The sequence below is a fragment of the Calonectris borealis genome, chromosome 22 (assembly GCF_964195595.1).
Source record: "Calonectris borealis chromosome 22, bCalBor7.hap1.2, whole genome shotgun sequence".
NCBI lineage: Eukaryota > Metazoa > Chordata > Aves > Procellariiformes > Procellariidae > Calonectris > Calonectris borealis.
Genome location: NC_134333.1, coordinates 2,003,791 through 2,026,752, shown reverse-complemented (window position 1 = coordinate 2,026,752; position 22,962 = coordinate 2,003,791). Strand labels below are relative to the sequence as shown.

Sequence of the window (22,962 nt, the reverse complement as noted above, 5' to 3'; positions counted from 1 at the left end):
GCGCTCTGGGATACATGTTTGGGAACCAGGGATGCTGCCAGCCCTGCCTGCTGGGATGGGTGGGAGGCACTGGGTGTGGGGGTGCTCCAGGTCTCTGGGCGGCTCTGGGAGTTCAGTGGAGCCGTGAGGAAAGCAGGAACGGTGGGGAACCTGGATGGAGGGTGCTTTTTGGGCCCGGATCGGGGAGCCAGGCTGCGGGGAGGGGCACTAATGGAGACCATGCTGTGGGTCGGTCCCGTCCTGGGGAAGGCTTGGCTCCGAGCTGGGGATGCTGCCTGGGAAAGGCCTCTTGTGTGTGGTAGGGGCGTCTTGGGGAGCGAACTGCAGCAGCGGTGCAGGGGGTGGGGAGGGAGGGGGTGCTGCCCAGTACCGCCCGCCCCGCGGGGGGGTTGGAGATGGCAGGGTGGGATGGGGTGGGGTAAGGTGCCCGTGTTCCCCCGCGGCAGGCACCCCCCCACCAGAAGCGAAAGTGGCTGCTGGGCAAGGAGCCATGCCATTCCTGCAGCCAAAGTGCACCCACAAAGGCACTTCAGCCTGCCTCCTGACACCCTCCCCTGACGTTTTGTTTTGCAGCGGGCCACATCAGGTCCAAGAGGATACAGGCAGAAAGCCAGTTTTGGACCAGTGAGGAAACCTTGGAAAAAGAGAGGGGCATCTTGAGTCTTTATTCTAGACATACACCTGCAGAAAAGTGAATGCCAAAGCTCCAGACCTGGAAGGGGCACTGCTATGGGTGACCTCTGGAAGCCTACATCCAAAGACAGGGTCCCATTTTCCTGAGGGTCACCGAGACCTCCTGTTCACCAGAGGACAGGCTATTTAGGTTGAGAGCTGGAGTCACCAAAGCGCACTCGGTAGCTTGTGCACAGTCTTGTCAGAGGAGCAGCTACGGGCTAGCCTGATGTCCATGTGCATGACTGTGAAGTAACAGGCATGGTCAAATCCTGATTCGCTTCTGGAACACTGAAATTTTCTTTTCCTTACCTTGCAGCATTTCAGTAAGCCGGGTTTCATCAGTGTTGCTTTTCAGGAATTTTCTTCTCCAATGCTGATTATTAAAAATGTGAATTGAAAAACTCAGAATTCTTTTGAAGTGTCACTGAGATTTCTGCTGAATACTGAGAGCTTGGTGGTCTGCTTCTGGATATGAACTGTGTTCAGTGCTTGAATGGGTGAATGGATGACTTTGATCCTGGGCTCTCTGCTGAACTGAACCACCTTTTTCCATTCATTAGGAAAATCCATTACTGCAGAGAGACGGTATGGACACCACACTGCGTATGTTTCCATCAGTGCCCCAGCAGTCCCTGCATTTTAAAATGTTCATTCACAGTGCCCCTCCAATCCTGCAGCACACACCCTCAGTGATGTGCTTAAAAAGAGAAAAAAAAAAGACAAAAGTGGACCCTCTGGTACCATGCAACATGACTGTGTCGTAGTTTCAGCCTCTTTAAACCGGACACTTCCTTCAGGAGAAAACACCATTTTATCTCAGCATCGTTAGTGGCTCAGAGAAGACCTTGGCAGTATGCTATGCATAGCGCATGTAGGCTAGCCCGCAACAGGGACTGCAAGCTCTGAACAAAAGCCTGTCCGTATGCCTGCCTCTGGTGGCATGAAAACTCTTCCTGATTGGTGTCTTCCACAAAGACAGAAAAGACAAACCTCTCAGTTTTGGCTCATTAGCTAAGGGATTTATAAAGGAGAGTTGCCTTGTGCTCTGACTAGAAATGAAGGTGTAGGCTATATCTACAGTTCTAAAAGAAGCTGTTACAGTGAGTGATCCCTGACGCTCAGGCCAAGGGAGTGCAGAGCAGCTTTGCTCCATACTCTGGCCTAGCAACCCATAGAGATCACCATGGCCACCCTGTGTAGCATTTGCCAAGGTCCCCTGTAGGCACCATACAGTGATCCTCTCGCCCATAATTTTTAGACACAATGGCTTTTTTTTCATTTCAAAGTGCTTGCAGCAAACGTAGGCATTGTTTTGCATAACGCTGAGGCTGCATATCATGTGCAAGTGGAGTCTACAGTGGGTGATGTGGGGAAGTTTGGGGCTGTAATGAGTGCTGGCATAGAGCTGGAAGTATCAGAAAGTTGTGTAGAGAAGAGGAACTCAAGCCTGATTTTCTCCATGCAGCCTTGTGGGAGAATTTGTGGACTGAACAGTTACCATTCATGCTGAGTTCAGTTTCACGTGGAATTAGCTATTTTGTTGCAAAGGACAGCTTGAGACGGACCTCGCAGTCATGCACTACGGAAGCTCAGAGTACAAGGAAACAGTGGCCACCATGCATCTAGGTTTTCTGGCTGTGGCGACATGTCTCTGGGGTGGATTCATTGACTCTCGCCTGGGTTCATTCTGGCATTCTAGATGTGATCAGATAAGTAGAGTACAGTGGACTAACCACTTCCCTGGATTACCTAGCTGCACTCCTGCTGACAAAGTCTGGGATGCTGTCAGCCTCCCACCCTGCCATTGTGGATCCTTGCTGCCAAGGCACTAGTAGGTGGGATCCCATAGGGATCTACTGTAAAGGGCAAAGGAGCTCAAGAGAGCTCACAAGTCTTCAAGGGAAATCTCCTTCAAGCACAAAAATGGTCCATCTGGATACTCAGGAAAGCATGCAGATGGATCAGGAGACCAGCTTGGCCAAACAACTGAGCTCCAGTGCAAAAGACAGCATATAAAAGAGGTGTAAACAGGAACAGAATACAGAGGAGGAATACAGAAACATTGCCCTGGCATGCAGGGATGTTGTTAGGAAAAACAAAGCTCAGCTGCAGTTGAGAGTTGCAAGGGCAACAAGAGGAACTTCTACAGCTACATTAACAGGAAAAGAACAAAGATGGAAAATATGGGCTCACTGCTGAACGGGGCTTGTGATTTAGAGAGAGCAGATGAAGACAGGGCAGAAGTACTCAATGTCTTCTTTGCTTTAGTTTTTGCCATCAGTGTCTTGACAGGCCTTTGTGATGCCTCCCGGGGAATCCCTCATTGTAAGGTAGACCCTCAAAAGTCCACCAAGAGGACACAGTTTTTTATCAAGTTGTTCCAACAGTTTTCTCATTCTGTGCATGTCTGTCTCAACAAAAAGGAACTTTGGGGTTTCCAGGATGACCTGAGTGCACTTAATGGTTTGTGTTGTTCTATCTGTTATCATGCAATGACTTTGGTTTTGTACATACGCTCAGCTTCAATATCTACAATTTGATGGTGGGAAACCCAGCAGGGACTCTGCAGTCCCCAACCATCTCACTTAGGAGTTTCTTTCATGGTATACATCTGTTTACATCTTACATCTTAGGACGAGAGGAAATGGTCTCAAGTTGTGCCAAGGGAGTTTCAGATTGGACATTAGGAAACATTTCTTTACTGAAAGAGTGGTCAAGCCTTGGAACAGGCTGCCCAGGGAAGGGGTTGAGTCACCATCCCTGGAGGTATTTAAAAGATGTGTAGATGAGGCGCTTAGGGACATGGTGGTGTTGAGTTGATGGTTGGACTCGATGATCTTGGAGGTCTTTTCCAACCCTAATAATTCTATGATTCTATGATTCTATAATCTATATGTGTGTATCTCTATATTTTAATTCCTCAATCCCTGGTGCATTCAGGAGTGGTGCTTGATTCAGGCTGATGTTTCCAGAGCCTGCTACTTCAACTATTTGTGCCTGAAGGCCTACAGCTCCTGCGTGAGGCAGGCCTTCAGGCTCTATTTCCTTTCCTGGGGGGCAGGTGACTCGGCCCAGAAGTCAGTGGGAGAACTAGCACAAGGGAACTACACAGAAGTGAGAGCTATAAGCAACTACGGCATGCCAGATGCAGCATGAGTCATGAGGGTCATCTTTCCACTTGCTGTGTGCACCTTCTGCCTGTAGATCTGAGCCTCTTCCGCAAGCGCCTGGAAACTATGGAGGGGCTTCAGCACCCTTAGCGGTAGAGACTGAGAAGCTTGCCAACTATGGTCTTTCTAGAGACGGTGGGAATGAACAGGCTCCTCCAGAAGCATGGTCAGTCAAGCGAGAGAATCCTCTCACATGGGGGAGAAAAAATGTCCTTCTGAAAGACCATATCCCAGTACGCCCCTCTCTCTCCTGCCTCTCATTGACTGTGAAGGGGGCTCACCACATCGCGTTTGGATGCCTATACTGCAGGTGCCTAAGCACAGGGCATGGGGTGAGCTTCACGCACACGGCTGTAAATGCCATAGAAATTCATCTGGTCCGTGATTTCTTTGCTTGCAGTGGATTTCATCTAATCCTAATGGATTTCATTTAATCCTGATAAACAGAGTGGACTTTTTGAACAGCTGCAGTGATATTCCTCTCAATGCCACTATTTGATTTGGCATGTGGTCATTCCAAAGCCCAAACAGCTGTGCGGTGTTTTATAATTTCCCCAGCTGGCCTTGTTGGGACAATCACAATCTAGCCCAATGGAAAGCTACACAGTTTAGCATTCTCACAGAGGTGTCTCATACTCCCTTGTGAATGTGAGACCAATTTATAGCATAGATACAGCTGAGCAAAAGGACTGGAGGGAAACGAATGAGTTTTCTTTGTAACTATATTTAGAGAGAAAATAATTGGTGGCCGTTAAACTTCATGAAAAGCCTTTGAGTTTCAATGGCAGGGGTGAAGAAAAGAAACTATGAATGTATTTAATGTTACGGATACTGGTGTTAATAGGTGGGATTAGTGGGTAAAATGCACCGCCCTTGTATTAGGGAGAGATTCCCATCATATAGATTTAGGTGCCTGCTGTGTAAGTATCTGCAAGCAAGCTAGGTTTCTTGGTATCCACTGCAGGCAGAGGAGATCTAACTGATAAATCAGTGAAGTCTAGAGGACTATTTGGCTCACCTTGTGGTCATACTTGTCGAGATGTCCATGAGTCCACGGAACCTCTCTCTACTACCTGTTGCGTTAAAACTTCCATGAGAAGACATCTACATGGAAGGCAACATAAATCCTATTAGCTGGTGCCCTTTCACAAGTGACAGAGATCTATGCAGCAGTCAAGGGCAAGAGTGTCTCACCCTGAAGCAGACAGCAACTTTTGGCCTGAGGGGTCACGCCCTACATGTGCCAGGTTCTCTTCACTGAGCAGAGAGGTGCTCAAGAGACCAGCAGGGCCGTGGGCATCTGCACTACAGAGTTTAACTTCACACAGGTAGAGTTTGAGCTTGACAGTAGAGCTTGACCTTGTACCATAGTAAAAGAATGCTCTTTAGACTTCTGGTTACAGAAGGATTCACTGCACCAGGAGAGGAACAGGCCTTGGCTGGCTGCCAGTGCCCACCAAGCCGCTCTATCACTCCCCTTCCTCAGCAGGATGGGGGGCAGAAAATAAGGGCAGGGAGACCACTTCCCAGATACTGTCATGGGCAAAAGAGACTCATCTTGGGAAAATTAATTTACTTTATTGCCAATTAATAACAGAGTAAGATACTGAGAAATTAAAAAAACCCTAAAAACACCTTCTCACCACCTCTCTTCTTTCTAGGCTCAACTTCATCCTGTCTTCCACCTCCTCCCCACTGAGGGGCCCAGGGCGGATGGGGAATGGGGATTGCAGTCAGTTCATAACATGTTTACACTGCCGCTCCTTCCTGCTCATGCTCTTCCCCTGCTCCAGCATGGGGTCCTTCCCACATGATGGGGTCCTTCCCACATGATACGGTCCTTCACGAACTTCTCCAATGTGGGTCCTTCCCATGGGCTGCAGTTCTTCAAGAACTGTTCCAGCATGGCTCCTTTCCATCAGGAACATGATGGAAACAGGAACAGACTGCTCCAGCATCAGTCCGCGACAGGCCACAGTTCCTGCCAGGAGCCTGCTCCTGCATGGGCTCTCCATTGGCTGCAGCTTCCTTCAGGGCACGTCCGTCTGGTCCAGCATGGGGTCCTCGACGGGCTGCGTTGTGGATATCTGCTCCACCCGTGGTCTTCCATGGGCTGCAGGGAGACTCTCTGCACTGTCACCTGGAGCGGCTCCTCCCCCTCCTTCTTCACTGACCTTGGTGTCTGCAGCGTTTTTTCAGGTTTTCTCACTCCGCTCTCACAGCTGTTGCGCAGTGTAAATATGTTATCACAGAGGTACTACCAGCATTGCTGGTTGGCTCTGTTTTGGGCAGTGGTCGGTCTGTCTTGGAGCCTTGGCTCTGTCTGACATGGAGGTGGCTCTTGGTCTGTTCTCACTGAAGACACCTCTGCAGCTCCCACCCTCAACCCTTGCCATGTAAACCCCATACAAACAGAATGTGCGATTTTCTAGGTCTTAAACAGTGTAATGCAACCCTATCCCAACAGAAACTTGTGCTCCTAGCAGGTCACTAAACTAGAGAAGAATGCTATGGATTCCTTTCTCCCTTTGGCAAGTTTTGTTTACAATAAGCAGATGATTAAAGACTGCCTCATTTGCAAAACCAAGCCATGGTGACTTCCCATGGGAGTCACAGATGGGTTGTCTCTGTAGATTCTACTGTTCTTTTCCCTTCCTTGTTTCTTAACTACCCTATCCAGAAACCACATTATCCCACACCAAGTTATCCGAGTTGAATGTAAGAAATGCAAAACTCAAAATTAAGACCCCGTGGCATCTAGAGTGCTTTCACGCAGGGTGAGGTATCAGTGAAAAGGAGCATAAGTTTCCTGAATGCCATGGGTTATACCCTCAAAGCCCATAATTGTCTCCAAACAGCACTATCTTTAGGCAACTAGAGAGAAGGCTGAAGTTTAGCCCTAGTGGGTGCAGCTGCATTAAACCAGTGCTTAGGTTTCTTAAGGTGTATGTTGATTTTTGACAGCAGAAGGCTTACCTTAGTGGAGATGAATCCCAAGAGACGGCTTTTCATGCTCCTTTTGGTCTTGTGGAAGTGGAAGCTTCCCTGTGCTGCATTGAAGAAGAAACAGAATGTAGGAGCTACTTGGGAAATCTGGCCAGGTGCTCGGATTACCAGGTGAAATGGCACATTCAGAGTGATGCCACACTTTCACACGGTCACTTATGGACACAGAACTTTCCTTGGCCATGCAGGAGACTAGTTTCAGTTTCCTTCTCTCTCAGAGAAAGCTAGCGCTGTTTTCCTCCCCGCCTTCCAAATGGATACTCCAAAGTCGTAGCATCCCTTTTCTCTGTGTGCTTGTGGAGATCTCAGCTACTCCTCTTGGAACTGTCCTGTTGTCATGCCCGGATGAATTTCTCCAGCTGAGAGATGCAGAATATCCCATGACTCAGACTCCAAGATGCTTGTGCGCACTGTACTATATGAAATGCTTAGTTCCTGCTGGAAACAAGGAATTAGTTTCTCTTCCTTTCCTTTGCCTTCCCCACACCTTCAATAAAAAACATGAGTCTCTTAAAGAAGTGATTTGTTTATCACTTTCATTCAGTGGATCTCTTTTCTGCTGGAAGGAATGGAAATCATATAAGAAGGAAAAAAAAGTCAAAACAATACGCCTACTCATTATCAATGTATGCATGCTTAGCCTGAAAAGTTCACTGTAAAATAATATTTCTTAAGTGAGAGGAGCAGCTGAGCGCCTGCAATGAAAGTGAGAAGTTCCAACCTGAATACCTGAAGAAGATGTGGGAAGTGGGGTGGGTTTTGGTTGCTCTGTTTTAGAAGAAATGTCTGGTATACATTTCGTACTCCTAAGGAAGAAATGGAAATGGAAATTCTAAATAATTTGCTTTTGAAGCCAAAAATAAGGACAAAATATTCTCGAGTATGAGATATCTCTTTGCTTCTGGTGTTTCCAGTGAGCTAGTAAACCTTCCACACCCACCGAAAATGGAAATAACCCTTTTTAAACCACGCATTCATGGACAAGAAAATATTTATTTCTTCATCAGCTCAGCCATCATTCTGATTAGTACTTCTTTCACATCTTTATTCCTCAGGCTGTAAATCAGGGGGTTTAACATAGGAGTTATGGCTGTGTATGTGAGAGGCAGAAATTTCTTAGCATCTTGAGAGTACCTGGCTTTGGGCCGTAAGTAAATCAAGGTCCCACTTGCACAGTGCAATGTTACAACAATAAGGTGTGAGGAACAGGTAGAGAAGGTCTGGTGTCTGCCCTCTGCAGAGGAAATCTTCAGGATGCTGGAGATGATGCAGGCATAGGATACCAGGATGAGACAAAATGGTGTGAAGATGACCAGCACTGTGGCTGTAGTGATCTGCTTTTCATACAGAGAGGTGTCAGTGCAGGAGAGCATGATGAGTGGGGGAATATCACAGAAGAAAGAGTCAATCTTCTTGGGCCCACAAAATGGCAATGTGAACACCCAAGCTGTCTGCACCACAGACACAACATTACCACTGCAGCATGACAGCAGGACCAAGGAATGACAGACTCTACTGTTCATGATGATTGCATATCTAAGGGGGTTGCATATGGCCACGTAGCGGTCATAGGCCATGGCTGCCAAAAGGTACCATTCAGTGGCTCCTAAGAAAATCACACAGTAGAGCTGTGTGGCACAGCCCATGTAGGAAATGCTCCTGTCCTCTGACAGGAAGTTTGCCAGCATCTTGGGGACAACGATCGATGCTGTGGAAATATCCAGGAAGGACAGGGCCCGGAGGAAGAAGTACATGGGCATGCGGAGGGTGGGGTGCACTGTGACCATGAAGATGAGAAGGTTCCCAATGATGGTGATGGTGTAAATTAAGCAGAATGTGAAGAACAGCAAGTGCTGCAGTTCTGGGTGGTTGGACAATCCAGAGAGGACAAATTCAGTCAGCAGAGTGTGGTTTCCTGGTTCTGGTCGCTCTGTTGGCTTCATCTGGGAGGAATCAAATGGACAGACTGACAGAGGCGTCGTCACAGCACCAAGGTCACGGTGCTTCAGCCAGTTACTCAAGCAAAGAGTGTCTTGGGAATCCCTGGAGAGCCACTGGATCAAAGGGTGCAACTCTAGAGCTGGCTTAGCTGAACAAAGAAAGAAGGCAATGGCTGTGTGTGCTGAAAGTGCGTGATGTTGGTGCTCTCTGAGTTTCATAGTTTGGGATAGTGACCAAGCACAGAACTAGGAGGAGTTGGTATTTAAGGGTTGGCTCCATTAGGGGTGTAGGGTTAATTGTGCTCCCCCCAAATGTCAGGTCTGTGATCCCACCTGGTCCCGTAGGTGGTTTCTGCAGTGAACGGAAAGCCCAGCTGACAACCAAAACACCCACTGTCCAAAGAAAGCAAAAACAAAACAAAGGAAATCCAAATACCCTTTGTCTGTAGACCGGCAAACGAAGAAGGAATAATTGGAGGGAAAGCTACCCTAGAGAATGCTAAGAAAGTGTAGAGGGTGAAGCTCAGTACTACCTGCTTCATTAGTCACATCGCCTTATTACCCCGATGCGTGTTGCTGTGTGTGTGGTGCAGATGGGATATTCATGCAGTGCTGTGCCAGCCGTGGCAGCTTTGTGTTTTCTTACTGCCCAGAATGGGAAACTGATGCACAGAAAGAGAGAAGAAGTTAGCCTGCCACAGAGGAGAAAGTGGTCATTAATGCTGCGTTCTTCAGACTTGTCATCTCTTACCAAAGGGGCAACCAACCCCTGGACTACACTAGTAAATCTCAAGGCACAGAATGGCTTTTGGCAGCAGAAATGTGTCCATATATGGGGACAGAGGGAGGAAGCACCTTTTCCAATGTATACACATGGAACCTCGTCAAGAGACCACATGACATAGGGAAAGACACATCATCAAAGGAAGAGCAGTGCATACAGCCCTATCATGATTCAATCACTCCTCGTACTGATTTCATCCAAGTTCTCTTTCTGCTATAACTTCACTCACACGAGATGCCTTTTGTCCGTGAGTTTTCTAACATGAACATGCAAGTGAAAGCTGTGGATCTGGGAGTGACAGATGATTTTAACTTACAAGCACAATAAAGAAACTCCTGACCTTCTCAGGCATTTAAAGGTCTGATGCATTTAAAAGGAATCTTTCTGGTTTTGACTGTTTCCATTAACACAGAAATGACAGAACACTATGTTATTTGAAGCTCCAAAGTTTGAGAGATACCTCAATATAACCTATGCATAACAGAATAGAGAATGACATTAAAAATTCCCTGCAGTTTGTAATGGCACACATTCACACTAGTTTTCTTAGCTTGTTAGATCCATGTAGCTGATGTAGAATCTACCTAATTCTGCTCTTTGATCCCTCTTTTAGACTATTGCTTTGGTCGTTAGCTGTTAATTAAAGCTAATAAAACTCACAGTAGTCTTAGTTTTACTGATAGGTTAGAGTTTTATTCCCTAATGCAGAACACCTCTCAGAAACAACTCTCACTTTGCGTAATTCTTGTTTAGTGGCTATAAGGACCTTTAAGTTTTGGTCTTAGGTCTTCCTTGGATTTGCTTTATGTATTCACAAAAAGCATTTTGAAGTAAGGATCCTACCTTCAGGAGTTCTGCCACCCAGTGCCTCCAAAATGGATCATGCAAATTTTGCTAGAAGAATTTCCTTTGTTTTCTCACATTAGGGACAGTGTTGGGCTGATGACTCCTACAGTCAGCTTACATTGCAGATTTTAAATTGCATTTTAAATGCAGATGCTCTCCTGCTACAGCTTGAATAATCTGTGACATTAGTACATGATACATTCCATGGAACATCAGGCATGTTTTCTCTGAAGCACCATAAGTGGAATGTACCTGTCCTTCACACAGCTATCATACATGTCAGTTGCCAAAGACTAGCCTCTCAGAGAAGAAGAAAAGGAATTTGTTACAGTTGTTTCAATTTAGTTATAGTTATAGTTATTTAGTTTAGAAATAGTAGCAGAATCAGGTAGCTTCACAGAACAGGGACAGTGAAGCTACATCATGCACACACATTTTGACTTGCAAGTACATGAGAACCTACGTGAGCATCTGCATGCTAGTTCAATCATGAGATTGCTTCTGCAGCAGAATTATGTAGTGCCTTTTAAAGACAATCACAGGAGCAAAAAAGAAAATTGTTTTCTTCAGAAACTACTCTAGTCATTGAGGATGTAGAGAGCCACAAGCTGGGCTTTAGTGCTATCCCAGGGCGCCTTGGAGTCTCAAACACCTTTAGCATTATTAAAGGATGTCAAGAGCAGCTGCAGACTCCAGCAGCCCTGGCCCAGGACCCTCCTGCCCAGCCACCGGAGCCCAGCCCGGTGCCTAAGGACTCGGGATCTCAGGGACACAGCTGCTGCTCTCTCGTTTGCAGGTTCAACCAGTAGTAAAGTTAAGCACGTATCCCTGAGACTCGCAGGACACAGACACACACCGACATGCAAAGGACATTGACATGGCCAGTCACACAGCCTATCACAGACAGTACCTCCAGGACTCACATCACACACGAGCGCAGACAGCCATGTCCCCTCCTCCTCTGGGGTTGGCAGAGGCAGGAGGTCACTAGTGCAGGCACACACATAACACATCCCCAGATTCACAAGCACATGCACGTTCGTGGGTCCCCCGAGCCCTGGCATGGCCCCTCTGTCTGTCGGGTACCCTGCCCAGGTCCTGGCCCTCTGACCCGCCCCACAGGTCCCCTATTCACCAGCTGGTCCAGCTCCAGACACGCAGCCCTCACACGCTCGTCCCACAGGCACCCCACACTCGCAGGTTCTCCCTGGGCACCAGCACAGACTCCCTGCCCCCCTGATGCCCTTGCCCAGACCTCCTACTCACCGGCTAGTCCAGCTTTAAGTTCGCTGGTGAATATAGAGGCACACCCCGCACACACCTGGTTTGGGGGAGATATAGACCCTCCCCCTGACCCCAGGGCAGGAGAGCTGTGACCCATCATCCTGCTCCAGCTGCCAGCGCTGAGCCCCTCACTCACCTCACTCACGCCAGTCCCCTCAGTAACTGGTTTTGGGGACATGTGCGGTTCTCACCCCGGTGGCTGTAGGCTGAGACCTTACTGGCTCCAGTAGCTGCACTGGGACCCCACTGGCTCCCGTAGCTCACACCAGAGGCAAGGGTGCCCACACCCCCAGTCTGACTTCGGCAGCTGGCACCAAACCCACTCACACCGATCCCCCCGGTAGCTACTGCTTGGTCCTTGCAGCACACGTACACATGGTATAGAGGGAAAATACGCAGAGAGAGAGTTATGAAAAGATTTAGTAAGACAGGAGAGACTGCAGTGATCAGGCACAGGGCTCAGCCAGACCAGCAGTGACCAGCCCCAGTTTACACTCAACCCCTTTTAGACCCCTTTTCTGTCTATCCCCCTCTTTGTTCCTCCTGGCTCCCCTTCACCTGCACATCCCCTCATCAGCTGGCACGGTCCCACTGACCCCCTCCAGCAGCATCGACCCTCAGGTTTGCATCCTTACTAGTTGCAAAGTCCCAGGCGCCTGTAGTTTCTTGAGAGCTCATCAGCTGGCAAGGTTTCTTCCTGGTTGTTGTCTCTTAGTGTTAATTGGTCAGGTTTTATGTCTCTGTATTTTTGACTCCCTCCCTTTTATTATCATTCCAATTTGGCAAGGTCCTTAGTCAGAAAATCAGATGGAAAAATAAACATTCTCACACTCCGTATGGATACCAAACAGCTATCCTCTTAACATCTCTCACTAACAGCAAATCGGAATCATGGTTCTCTCTACTGTAACTACTCACGCTTTTGACGGTTCTCAGAAGCATGACTTTGGACGAAAATTGTATAATGGAGTTGGAATTTATTTCCAGCTTATTTCCAGTTTATTTCCAGGAATGTGACTGACCTAACATGCACCTGAAAGACTTCATACATGTGTGAGATAAAATCCTGCCACTGACTGTCCTTAAGCGCTCCTTGGAAAATGTGTAGAAAATGTTATGACTTTCATCAGATTAATAATTTCACTGGTTCACATTTTATATTTCTAGGGCTACAGGCATATCACAGGATAAGTTTCCTTATGCTCCAGCTTTTGAACTCCAGATTAAAGATAATCAAAAGAATAATTTCAGTAAAGTAATTCCTCTGAGCTTCCTTGAAATGCACTTATTACTTCCTGGTGCTGAGGGAACTAACCTACTTTTTGCCTGCTGAAGATCGGTATTATGAATACCGCCTCTACCCATGCTCCTTTCTACAGGTTTCTTAATATTCTCAGAACTAAGAAATGCTGCTTTTAAGATGATTTCTTTTGAAGACTGGATTCATTCACCTGCCTTCAGATATCTAAAATGGAGACACTTGTTGAGGTATTTGTCTAGACTCTTTTTATGGTCAATGTCAAGGTCTTCTACAGGGTGTATAGGATCATCCTCAAGTAGATGACACTAATCACATTTTAAATTGGACTGTTTCTCCACTTTGATTATAAAGGGAGGCTAAAGCAATTGGCCCAGATTCGTACCTTTCTACTGGAGATACCTAAGTTAACCCCTGATTATTCCTATCCTATTTTGTGGCACAGTTGTTTCGCTCACAATGTTTTCCATGTTATTGTTATGACTGGCTTTTGGGAACCAGAGAATGTGGGGGAAGCTAGCAGAACACCAAAAGCATTATTTCTGTTTTCTCATCAAGGAGTCAGGGGTTCTTTGGAAAGCAAATCAGAGACAATTGCATAGTTTTGATTGGCTAGGTCCACCCTGCAAATGTAGTTTGTGGACCCTCAATGTTGACTAGTCCTCTAGACCTAACTGGCCTATGTTTCAGATCAGAATCCTCTTCAGGTCTGTTTTTGAACTACACAGAGAGCAGAGCCATAGAATAAAGTCACAACACTCAGGTAGGAGGAACAGGTAGAGAAGGCCTAGTGGAATGTCCAAGTGGAAACCATTAAAGAGTGGTGACCCTCAGGGGTCCATACTGGGACAAATAGTATTTAATATCTTCCTCAGCAACCCAGACGGTAGGATTGAGTGCACCCTCAGCAAGTTTGCAGATGACACCAAGCCGAGTGGTGCAGTTGATTCGCTAGAGGAAAGGGATGCCATCCAGAGGGACCTTGACAGGCTTGAAGAGTGCGCCCATGTGAACCTCATGATGTTCAACAAGGCCAAGTGCAAGGTCCTGCACCTGGGTCAGGGCAATCCCCACTACCAATACAGACTGAGGAATGAATGGATTGAGAGCAGCCCTGTGGAGAAGGACTTGGGGATACAGTGACAGGACAAAAGGAAATGGGTTTAAACTGAAAGAGGGTAGATTCAGGTTGGGCATAAGGAAGAAATTTTTTATGATGAGGGCGGTGAGCCACTGGAACAGGTTGCCCAGGGAAGTTGTGAATGCCCCATCCTTCGAAGTGTTCAAAGTCAGGCTGGACGGGGGCTTTGAACAACCTGACCTAGTAAAAGATGTCCCTGCTCATTGCAGGTTGGTTGGACTAGATGATCTTTAAAGGTCCCTTCTAACCCAAACCAGTCTATGATTCTATGACTTTATGATTCTACGATTCTATGGTTCTATGATTCTATTATGCTTCTATGATCTTTGTCTCAATTTGCTCCCAGGAAAGCATATTACCATATACCCTGAACTAATAGCCACTAATGGAAATCGGGAGGCCTGCAAAGTGATCATTGAAATCTGTGCTGAGACAGCACTTTTTCAGGGAACAGATCCCTGGTCACCGGAAATAGATATGTTCCTATCCCCACCTAGGAGGATCATGGCAGGAAGGAACGCAAACTGCTGGAGACTCCAAACGAAACTTAGAAAATAGCAGAAAGGCTTTTATATTCTTTTTCTTTTGGTGTAATAGTAATATTAACTTTGCAGGGAGAACCAATGGAGAGGGTTATTACTTTCTTTCTTCAAATGCAAAATAGAACAAGATTACAATGCCAGAATGTTCTTTTGGGTCTTGCACACAAATTATAGGACTTTCCCGATTTACTTGATATCAGCCTAGGAATCTTAACTGTCACACAATGGTCAGTGAACATCAGCTCCATACCAGCATACACGTACCACAGACTGGCTGGCTTGTCTTTGCTGGATGCCAGTGACTCGTCAGCTGATGCTCTCACAATATTTCAGGTCCCCTGCCATAGCACTAAACAATTGTATTCAGTAATGCTGTTCCCAGAAGTCTTTTCCACTTCAGTGTTGTTGCTATGTTCTTTCTTGTAAGGGGTGTGGCCACTAGCCAGTAAATGACCAACTACAAACCATATTGATGTTAGACCATCATGATCTGGGATGTATGTTTGGGACTTCTAATGGCAGGTGCATGACTTGCTCGTTTTGCACAATCTGCTGTGCAGATGGAGGTGCTTGTTCAGGTACCTTTCTGTAGTCAGGAGAACATGAGTCGTCTTCTGTAAGTCAGGATCATGGACACATGTCGTGGTTTAGCCCCCACCAGCAGCTACACACCACACAGCTGCTCACTCACCCCCCCACCCAGTGGGATGGGGGAGAGAACCGGAAGGGTAGAAGTGGCAAGACTCATGGGTAGAGGTAAAGACAGTTTAACAGGTAAACAAAAGCTGCATGCACAAGCAAAGCAAAATAAGGAATCCATTCACTACTTTCCATCAACAGGGAGGTGTTCAGCCATCTCCAGAAAAGCAGGGCTTCATCACACGTAGCGGTTACTTAGGAAGACAAACGCTGTAACTCTGGATATCCCCCCCTTCCTCCTTCTTTCCCCCAGTTTTTATTGCTGAGCATGAATCATATGGTACGGAATATGCCTTTGGTCAGCTGGGGTCCGCTGTCCCAGCTGTGTCCCCTTCCAACTCCTTGTGCACCCCCAGCCTACTTGCTGGTGGGGTGGTGTGAGAAACAGAAAAGGTCTTGACGCTGTGTAAGCACTGCTCAGCAATAGCTAAAACATCCCTGTGTTTTCAGCACTGTTTTCATCACAAATCCAAAACATAGCCCCATACAAGCAGCTCCGATGAAACTGAATTCTAGCCGGGCCAAAACTAGTACAGTGCAGTAAGCATATCATGTTCTCCTCTCACTCAGCTTTGTGTAAACCAAGTGACTGTACACTGAAGGTAGTTGTCACAAGTCCTTTCTTTCTAAAATCAGTAATTTACTATTTTTAATAGGGTTGCACTGCCATAGAACGTGCATAGCTGCATGAAGCTTGGAAAATACATTTGGGGTGACATGTTGGTACACAGGTCTAAGAAACTAAATGCAGAATGATATCTTTAAAATTAGTCCCAATGTTTACCCTAACTACCCTTCCTCCACTCACTTTCCTGTCCAGGCTTTGATATATAAATCACTGCTACTGATTAAAATTGAAAGTGTAAAAATGAGGGAAGTATTTACCCCTGCACTTAGCTTTTTATAAAGAAGGGAATGCTTTTTCCTTACCTTTAAATACTCCTGATGAGGACAACTGAAAATCCACTAAGCTGAAAGGCAGCCAACACTTCCACTTTGCAATTTACCTCCTTTCAATTTTCCTGTCCTCTCTCAGGAAATGCAAACTCTGGACATGGGATTTCAAATTCTCATCTGCTTTTCAGAAATCTACAAAAAATATTAGTCAATAAGTGAGTGCAACTGAGGAGGTTTAAGAATGAATTACATTCTAGCTTCCTGGGTAGCTTCCTTCCTCCATGGCTTTCTAGGACTTGTATTCAATGGCCAGGCTAATTCTTACAACTTACTGCTTATCACACTCTTCTGGGAATGGCTTAGCTTCCAGTTCTTGCTTCCTGGAACTACTTGTTCCACAGTGTTTCTGTCCTAGGAACAGGGACTAAAACACCCTGAAATGTGAAACTGAACGCAGGGTAGTCCATGTATTCACAGTATGTGAGGCTAGCCTGGCACTCAGCAGGTCACCTAGTCCACCCAGAGGAACCAGAATCGGCTCTAGACAATCCTGGTAGTTAAGTAGCTACCTGTGCTAGGCAATTGCCTTAGCCTGCGATATGTGACAGAGGTAGCAGAGAGACTCGCTTGGCTCTTGTCAACCCTTTCTGGTGCCTGGTGGAGGTGAAATAAACATTCCATGTTCAGGCCTGATTAGTTATGTTAAGACAGATGGGGGAAACTATTTGGCTCTAAGGAAGGAAAGACACACAGCAGTTTAATTTAATCTATAGAGGAGGCAGAGGAAAACATTTCAGGTCAATTTTGCTGAGGGGAGGAAGATAAAAAGCCAACCATCCAAGTAAATCCTCCTAGACATAAGACAATAAATGCACAGACCATATCTATATATGGCTTACTGATTATTATGTTGACCTATATAAATTAGTGCTAAGGGCCACTATTTCTTTAACTTTTAATATTAGCCTGACTGTATTGGGTTTGCTCTTCAATTAACAAACAGGGAAAAAACCAACAGGGACAGCACCAGGTGTAGAATAAGGCACTTTCTCTATGTCGAGCTTGATTTTTCAGCTTTCATTTTGCAGAAAATGCTACTAAATTTTAACTAAAAATATTTTTTAATTCAAATTTTGTTTTCAGAACAAGATTTGCTCTCATCAGAAATAAGGGGAAAGAGGAAAATCTTCTGTTTCTGCCTTGTTTGGTAAATATTCCCACTCACTTATCTGTATCTGAACAACCTGGACTCTATTATGGCATTTCTGGCATTTGCCTGAGGCAGGGAAACCTACCCGCAGTGAAAGCAGCTTTCTAGAATTTGCAGACTTTGTGACAGCAGTCATTGTTTTACTGGGCTCATTAAGATGGACAATCATCTCCTACACATACATCTTCTCCACTGTGCTGAAGATCACAGCTGCCTCAGGAATACAAAAGGTTTTCTCCGCTTGTGGTGCTCATATCTCTGTGGCCTCTCTATACTAGAGCAGTGCCATATTCATGTATATGAGAATTTCACAGACTTCTCTTGATATCAAGAAGGTTGTGTGTGTGCTGACCCCGGTGGTCACACCTTCGCGAAATCCATTCACCTACACCTTGAGGAATGAGAAAGTGAAAGAGGCCTTGAGAATTTTCTTCACACCACCTGCAGTATTTCCTGAAGGTAGGACTGCCCAAGCAACATAATTCATTCTCTCACGTCAGATATCTTCCTTGGGAAATGGTGAACTGACCTTCAAAAGAACCTTCATCTTTCTTCACATCCAGACATGGAGGAAGTGTTTATATAGACATTACATTAGGAGTGAGACTCAAAGACTTCAGTAAAGCTCTCAACCTTGCAGAGGTCTTGGCCAGAGTCAGTCATCTCGACTACATTTATACTCAGTGGGGAGAGATGGACACTTTCACAATTTAGGTCATCTTGCTCTTTGCAGTGTATCAGAATCAGGTGAAACAGACCGTAGAAGTGCTTGCTTTTCTCCATTGACTATAAAAGACATTCAGAGCCCCAGACCAAGAATTCAGATATGGGCGTATCATCTACTTTGACATCTAAACTTAGATGACCTGTACTCATTGTAAGCGAGGGGCCTGCAGGCAGCTTCCACTCGGTGCCAGCGACACCACCACCTGCGTGGCCTTGCCCGTGTCTAAAAGTGAAGCTACAAGTTCTCATGAGAACATCCTTTAGGAACAGAGTTGTTTTCTTGTGAGGAAATTATATAATAGATCAAATGACCAAAAAGGAGAGCTACCTCCACGGACAGGATCTACGCAGCACGTCGTGGGAAAATCCATCCGCTGCTGCATGAATGCAGGATTCCCAGCATCAGAAGGGACGTAAGATTTGCTCACTACGCATATTCATTTTTATTGTATCCTATTAAAACAGTTCTTTTATTTAGCCACTTATTGTTGGGCCTTTCTTATTGAGATCCAGAAGGAACCCTGCATTGTCTCGCTCATCTCAATGCCCCTCCAAATGCAGAAGAGATGACGCCCATCTTCCACGGTCAGAAGGAAAGTACCGCTTAGGCTGTCAACTGGCATGACATCATTTCAGATGGACATTAAGCATTGAAACAGACCCCAGTTAAACTGAGTTGAGAGTAAATCTGCATCCAGACTTGACTATCTCTGGGCCTGACTCCGACAGGCAGGTACCGCAGCTTTTCAGGCAAATCATACAATGGAGAACCGCTCCCCCTGCTTCTCCTGACCCCTCCCCAGCCCCACTGATCACAACAGGGCCCAGATGATGGACTTAGATTTTTCTCACTGGATGTTGCTTATTTGAACCAATACAGAAAAATCCCACTTGTAGTGTTCTGGGGATTTTGCCCAAAGCACAGACAGAGACCAGAGCAATTTGTTCTAGAAATCTGGGGCTTATATTTGATTAAAAGTGGAATTGCTGACTGATATCTGCACTGCCAGTGTTAAGACATCTCATTCAGTCTGAATTTCTTTCACCTGGCCTTGGGACTGTCTTTCCCCACTCTTATCTTTAGTCATCGACTGTAGAGTGATCTCTGTGTTGTAGTCATCTTCTGTGAAAAACAGAAAGTGATTTTATAGGGAAGAATCACCTAATGTGATGTAGGTGTCTTCTGGATGATAAGGTAAGTGACTGCTTAAAAGTGCTGTATCTTTGTTTAATTAAATGGAAGCATAGTATGATTGACACAAATAAAGGCAGAAATTATTATCCATAGAGGATAATTTCTGAACAATCTGAAGGGCCTGTCTGGGATGGCATGATGAGTTCTCCCATGGAGGGGCCTGTTCCTCACCATTAATTAGAGCGCTTAAAGCCAGAGTTTGACATGAGTTATGCACATGTTCTCTCCTCCTGCAAAGCCTTTTTCCTGTGCCTAGTTTGTGTAGTTTATTGCCATACCAAACTTTTATCCCTAAAGTTACGTGGGATCAGCCCCAAGACCATGACTGGTTAAAAAAAACCAGATTAAAATAGATATACAAGTGCTCTATAGTTAGTTCTTTACAGTTAGTTCCAGGAGTTAACAGGAGAAACAGTGTGTGTTTTGTTGTACCTAAACAATGAGGAAAAAACAACTGACTCCTACAATTGCAAGCAATCAATACCCAACAGACTATTTCCCACTGGGAAAATAGGCAAGGTTTGTGATGTGGCTTTTCCAAAAATACGAACCACAGCCTTCTCCTAATGTCAGGTGAGCTACCTTATTTTACTTCAGTCTTTTTTCTCTTCTTCCGTGTGCTATCGTGGCTGTGTCACCTACCCAGGGCTTCTCTTTAAGGGACGCTCATCTACCTATTTATGAAGTGAATGTATTATTGAAATAGAAAATAAATTCCAAGACATTTTTTATTCTTGAAAAGAATTGCTCCTCCTGAAGAGTGCCTGCAACAAAGGTAATTTCCTGGAGAGCGATCCACATTCTTTAGTACTTTTTTGTTCTAACTATGAATAGGAAGGGGTTATAATGTCTGGGGTTTTCTGTGCATGTGTGTGTGTCTGCACATGTGTGTGCTTTGGGTCTGGCTTTTTTCTTATTAACTGAAAGTTATGTCCCCCATCCCATTCAAATTATGTCAATGGAATCAGAGCAGCTATTTTAAACAGAAAGTCTTCCCTGTCCTCTTCAATGTATGTGTAAAAGAAAAAAAAACAAACCTTCAAAAAACCTCCCTCTAGTGTTTGGATAAACTATGAGAGGAAAACAGCATGTGTACCATTCTGTAAAAAGTTCTTTTCACAGAATCATGGAACAGTTGAGATTGGCAGGGACTTGTGGAGACCATCCAGTAAAAACCCCCACTCAAAGCAGGGTCAGCTAGAGCACATTGCTCATGACCATGTCCCATCAGATTTTGAGTATCTCCAAAGGTGCAGACTCCACAGCCTTTCTGGGTAACCTGTGCCGGTGCTTGACCAAACACAACATACAACAACCACAACAACAACAACCAACCAAACAAGAAAAACCTCTCTTATTTTTAAATGGAATTTCCTGTATTTCTGTTTGTGCCTATTGCCTCCTGCCTGTTCACACTATGCTGAACTTGACCTAACCCTGAGTAGAGAAACAAAAGGTAGCATGTGCTCTCAGTTTTACCTTTTTTTGCGGACTTGTACTACTTCTGTTGTTATGAAGTGCGCAGGTGGGATAGAAGTGAAAACACACACCGGTGATAGTAATCGTGTACGGTACTGTGGAGTGTATACAGGATTATCAGTGTTCAGTAGGTGATTCTTCTCTAGAATGAACCCCATCCACAGAATGATAGCAAGAGGGACTCATTGCCAAAAAAACTGCTCTATTAACAAATTAATCATTTCTGGGTTTTAAGGACCAGCCGCCTTTGCTTGGCAGCAGGTGTTAGGGTAGCAGATCTCAGCTGGATAATGGGAGAAAAGTCCACTTTAAAGACTGGGGCAGTAGAGTACAATCCTCATCCTAAAAGGCAGGAAGAGTGAAATATTCTACCGTCACAAAGAAGATGTAGCTTCCTTTCCATTGATTGCAAGTGAAGGACACTCATTTGGAAAAGTTGTTCTTACTTATCAACAGCTATGTGAAGGGAACCACCTTTCCTCACACCTCTAAACAATCTTCAGCACCAAAAATACCCAAACACAGCAGTAAAATATCACTTCGTCTTCTGGGATCTTCTCCTATTACAAAGCAATATATATAAATATTTAATTTACTATTTTGTATTTCTCTAGATTAACTAGAAAATGGATATGTAATAATTTCTGCAGTTAAAAAAAAGCCTGAGGGACATGACCAGCTGGAATCACACAGTGGTGACCTATTTCCAATTTTCACCTTTCTCCAGCATTCCAGAGATCCAAGGCTCTCTCTTTTGTCTGGTACTGCTCATGTACCTCAGTACTTTGGTGGGAAACATCCTCATCATTATGATCACTATGGTAGATGCTGCCCTTCAGTCCCCCATGTATTTTTTCCTCAAGAACTTGTCCTTCCTGGAGATTGGCTACACTTCATCCACAATCCCCAAGATGCTGGTGAACTTCTTCACACAAAGGAAGGGCATATCCTTTCTGGGCTGTGCCACACAGATGTACGCCTTCTCTGTCTTAGGGATCACAGAATGTTGTCTGCTGTCTGCCATGGCCTACGATCGCTATGTGGCCATATGCCATCCCCTGCGCTACACGACCATGATGAGCTGGAATAAGTGCTTCCTGCTGTCAGCTGTATCTTGGCTTATTGGGGTCTTGGTGGCCTTAGGGCAGACAACTCTCATCTTTACCCTTCCATATTGTGGGCCCAACAGGATCAATCACTTCTTCTGCGATCTGCTGCCTCTGCTGAAGTTGGCTTGTGTGGACACCTACAAGAATGAAATCACCACCTACATAATAGCTGTCCTCTTCATCATGGTCCCCTTCTTACTCATAGTTGTGTCATATGTCCAGATACTCCACACCATCTTCAAGATGCCGTCAGCTGGGGGCAAGAGAAAAACATTCTCTACCTGCTCATCTCATCTGGTGGTGGTCACTCTGTTTTACGGATCTGGCATTGTGACCTACTTGAGACCCAAAGCTTTTTATTCAAGCAGCAGTAACAAACTGCTTTCTCTGACTTACACACTGATGTCTCCAATGATGAACCCCTTGATTTACAGCTTGAGGAACAAAGAGGTGAAACAAGCCTTGAAAAGACTGATAGCCAAAAACATAAATATGTGACATGACATGTTTATGAATTATATTAAATTAAATCTAGCAGTAGCTTTGATATTGTGTACATTACTACAAGGACAATATGGCTTGCCATCACTTACCAAAAATTCATATCTACCTTGTAGCTCTGAGTCAATCCTCCAGATAATTCCATTTTTATTTGGGGGGGGGGGGGGGTTTGATGTTTTTTGAAAAAGGTGTTTTCCAGATAATGTTTCATGTCATTTTAAGGTAGGTTTGGCATACAGATCAAGTGAATTACATGCTACCATATCCTTTATGTCCTGTCCGTACATACAGAAATAGTTCTGTACTTTGCAGATCTGTTTACCTGTGGTAAGATGAAAGTCACAATATTCTCTGAATATTGTGAAAACATTTCTGTGGAGCTTATCTAAAAATAATTACACAGAGATGAGGGCAAGAAATTATCAGAGAAGAGAACAAGGGACCTAATAAGAAGCACCCCACAAATATCTAAGACATTAGTCTTCTGGTGAGGTCTGATT

The 22,962-nt window shown here is 45.2% G+C and overlaps 2 protein-coding genes across 2 annotated transcripts; one reads left to right on the top strand and one right to left on the bottom strand.

Moving 5' to 3' along the window:
* Nucleotides 1-7,843: 7,843 nt before the first annotated feature.
* Nucleotides 7,844-8,842, bottom strand: LOC142091598 (olfactory receptor 10A7-like). The gene has a single exon (XM_075171028.1). It carries the CDS (start codon nt 8,792-8,794, stop codon nt 7,844-7,846), a length of 951 nt encoding a protein of 316 aa, XP_075027129.1. The 5' UTR covers nt 8,795-8,842.
* A 12,650-nt stretch (nt 8,843-21,492) lies between these two features.
* LOC142091720 (olfactory receptor 10A4-like) lies at nt 21,493-22,459 on the top strand. The gene has a single exon (XM_075171100.1). The coding sequence runs from the start codon at nt 21,524-21,526 to the stop codon at nt 22,457-22,459; it is 936 nt and encodes a 311-aa protein (XP_075027201.1). The 5' UTR covers nt 21,493-21,523.
* Nucleotides 22,460-22,962: the final 503 nt, after the last annotated feature.

Coding starts and splice junctions, on each gene's coding strand:
- LOC142091720 (XM_075171100.1), top strand. CDS start 21,524: ATGACCAGCTGGAATCACACAGTGGTGACCTATTTCCAATTTTCACCT.
- LOC142091598 (XM_075171028.1), bottom strand. CDS start 8,794: ATGAAGCCAACAGAGCGACCAGAACCAGGAAACCACACTCTGCTGACT.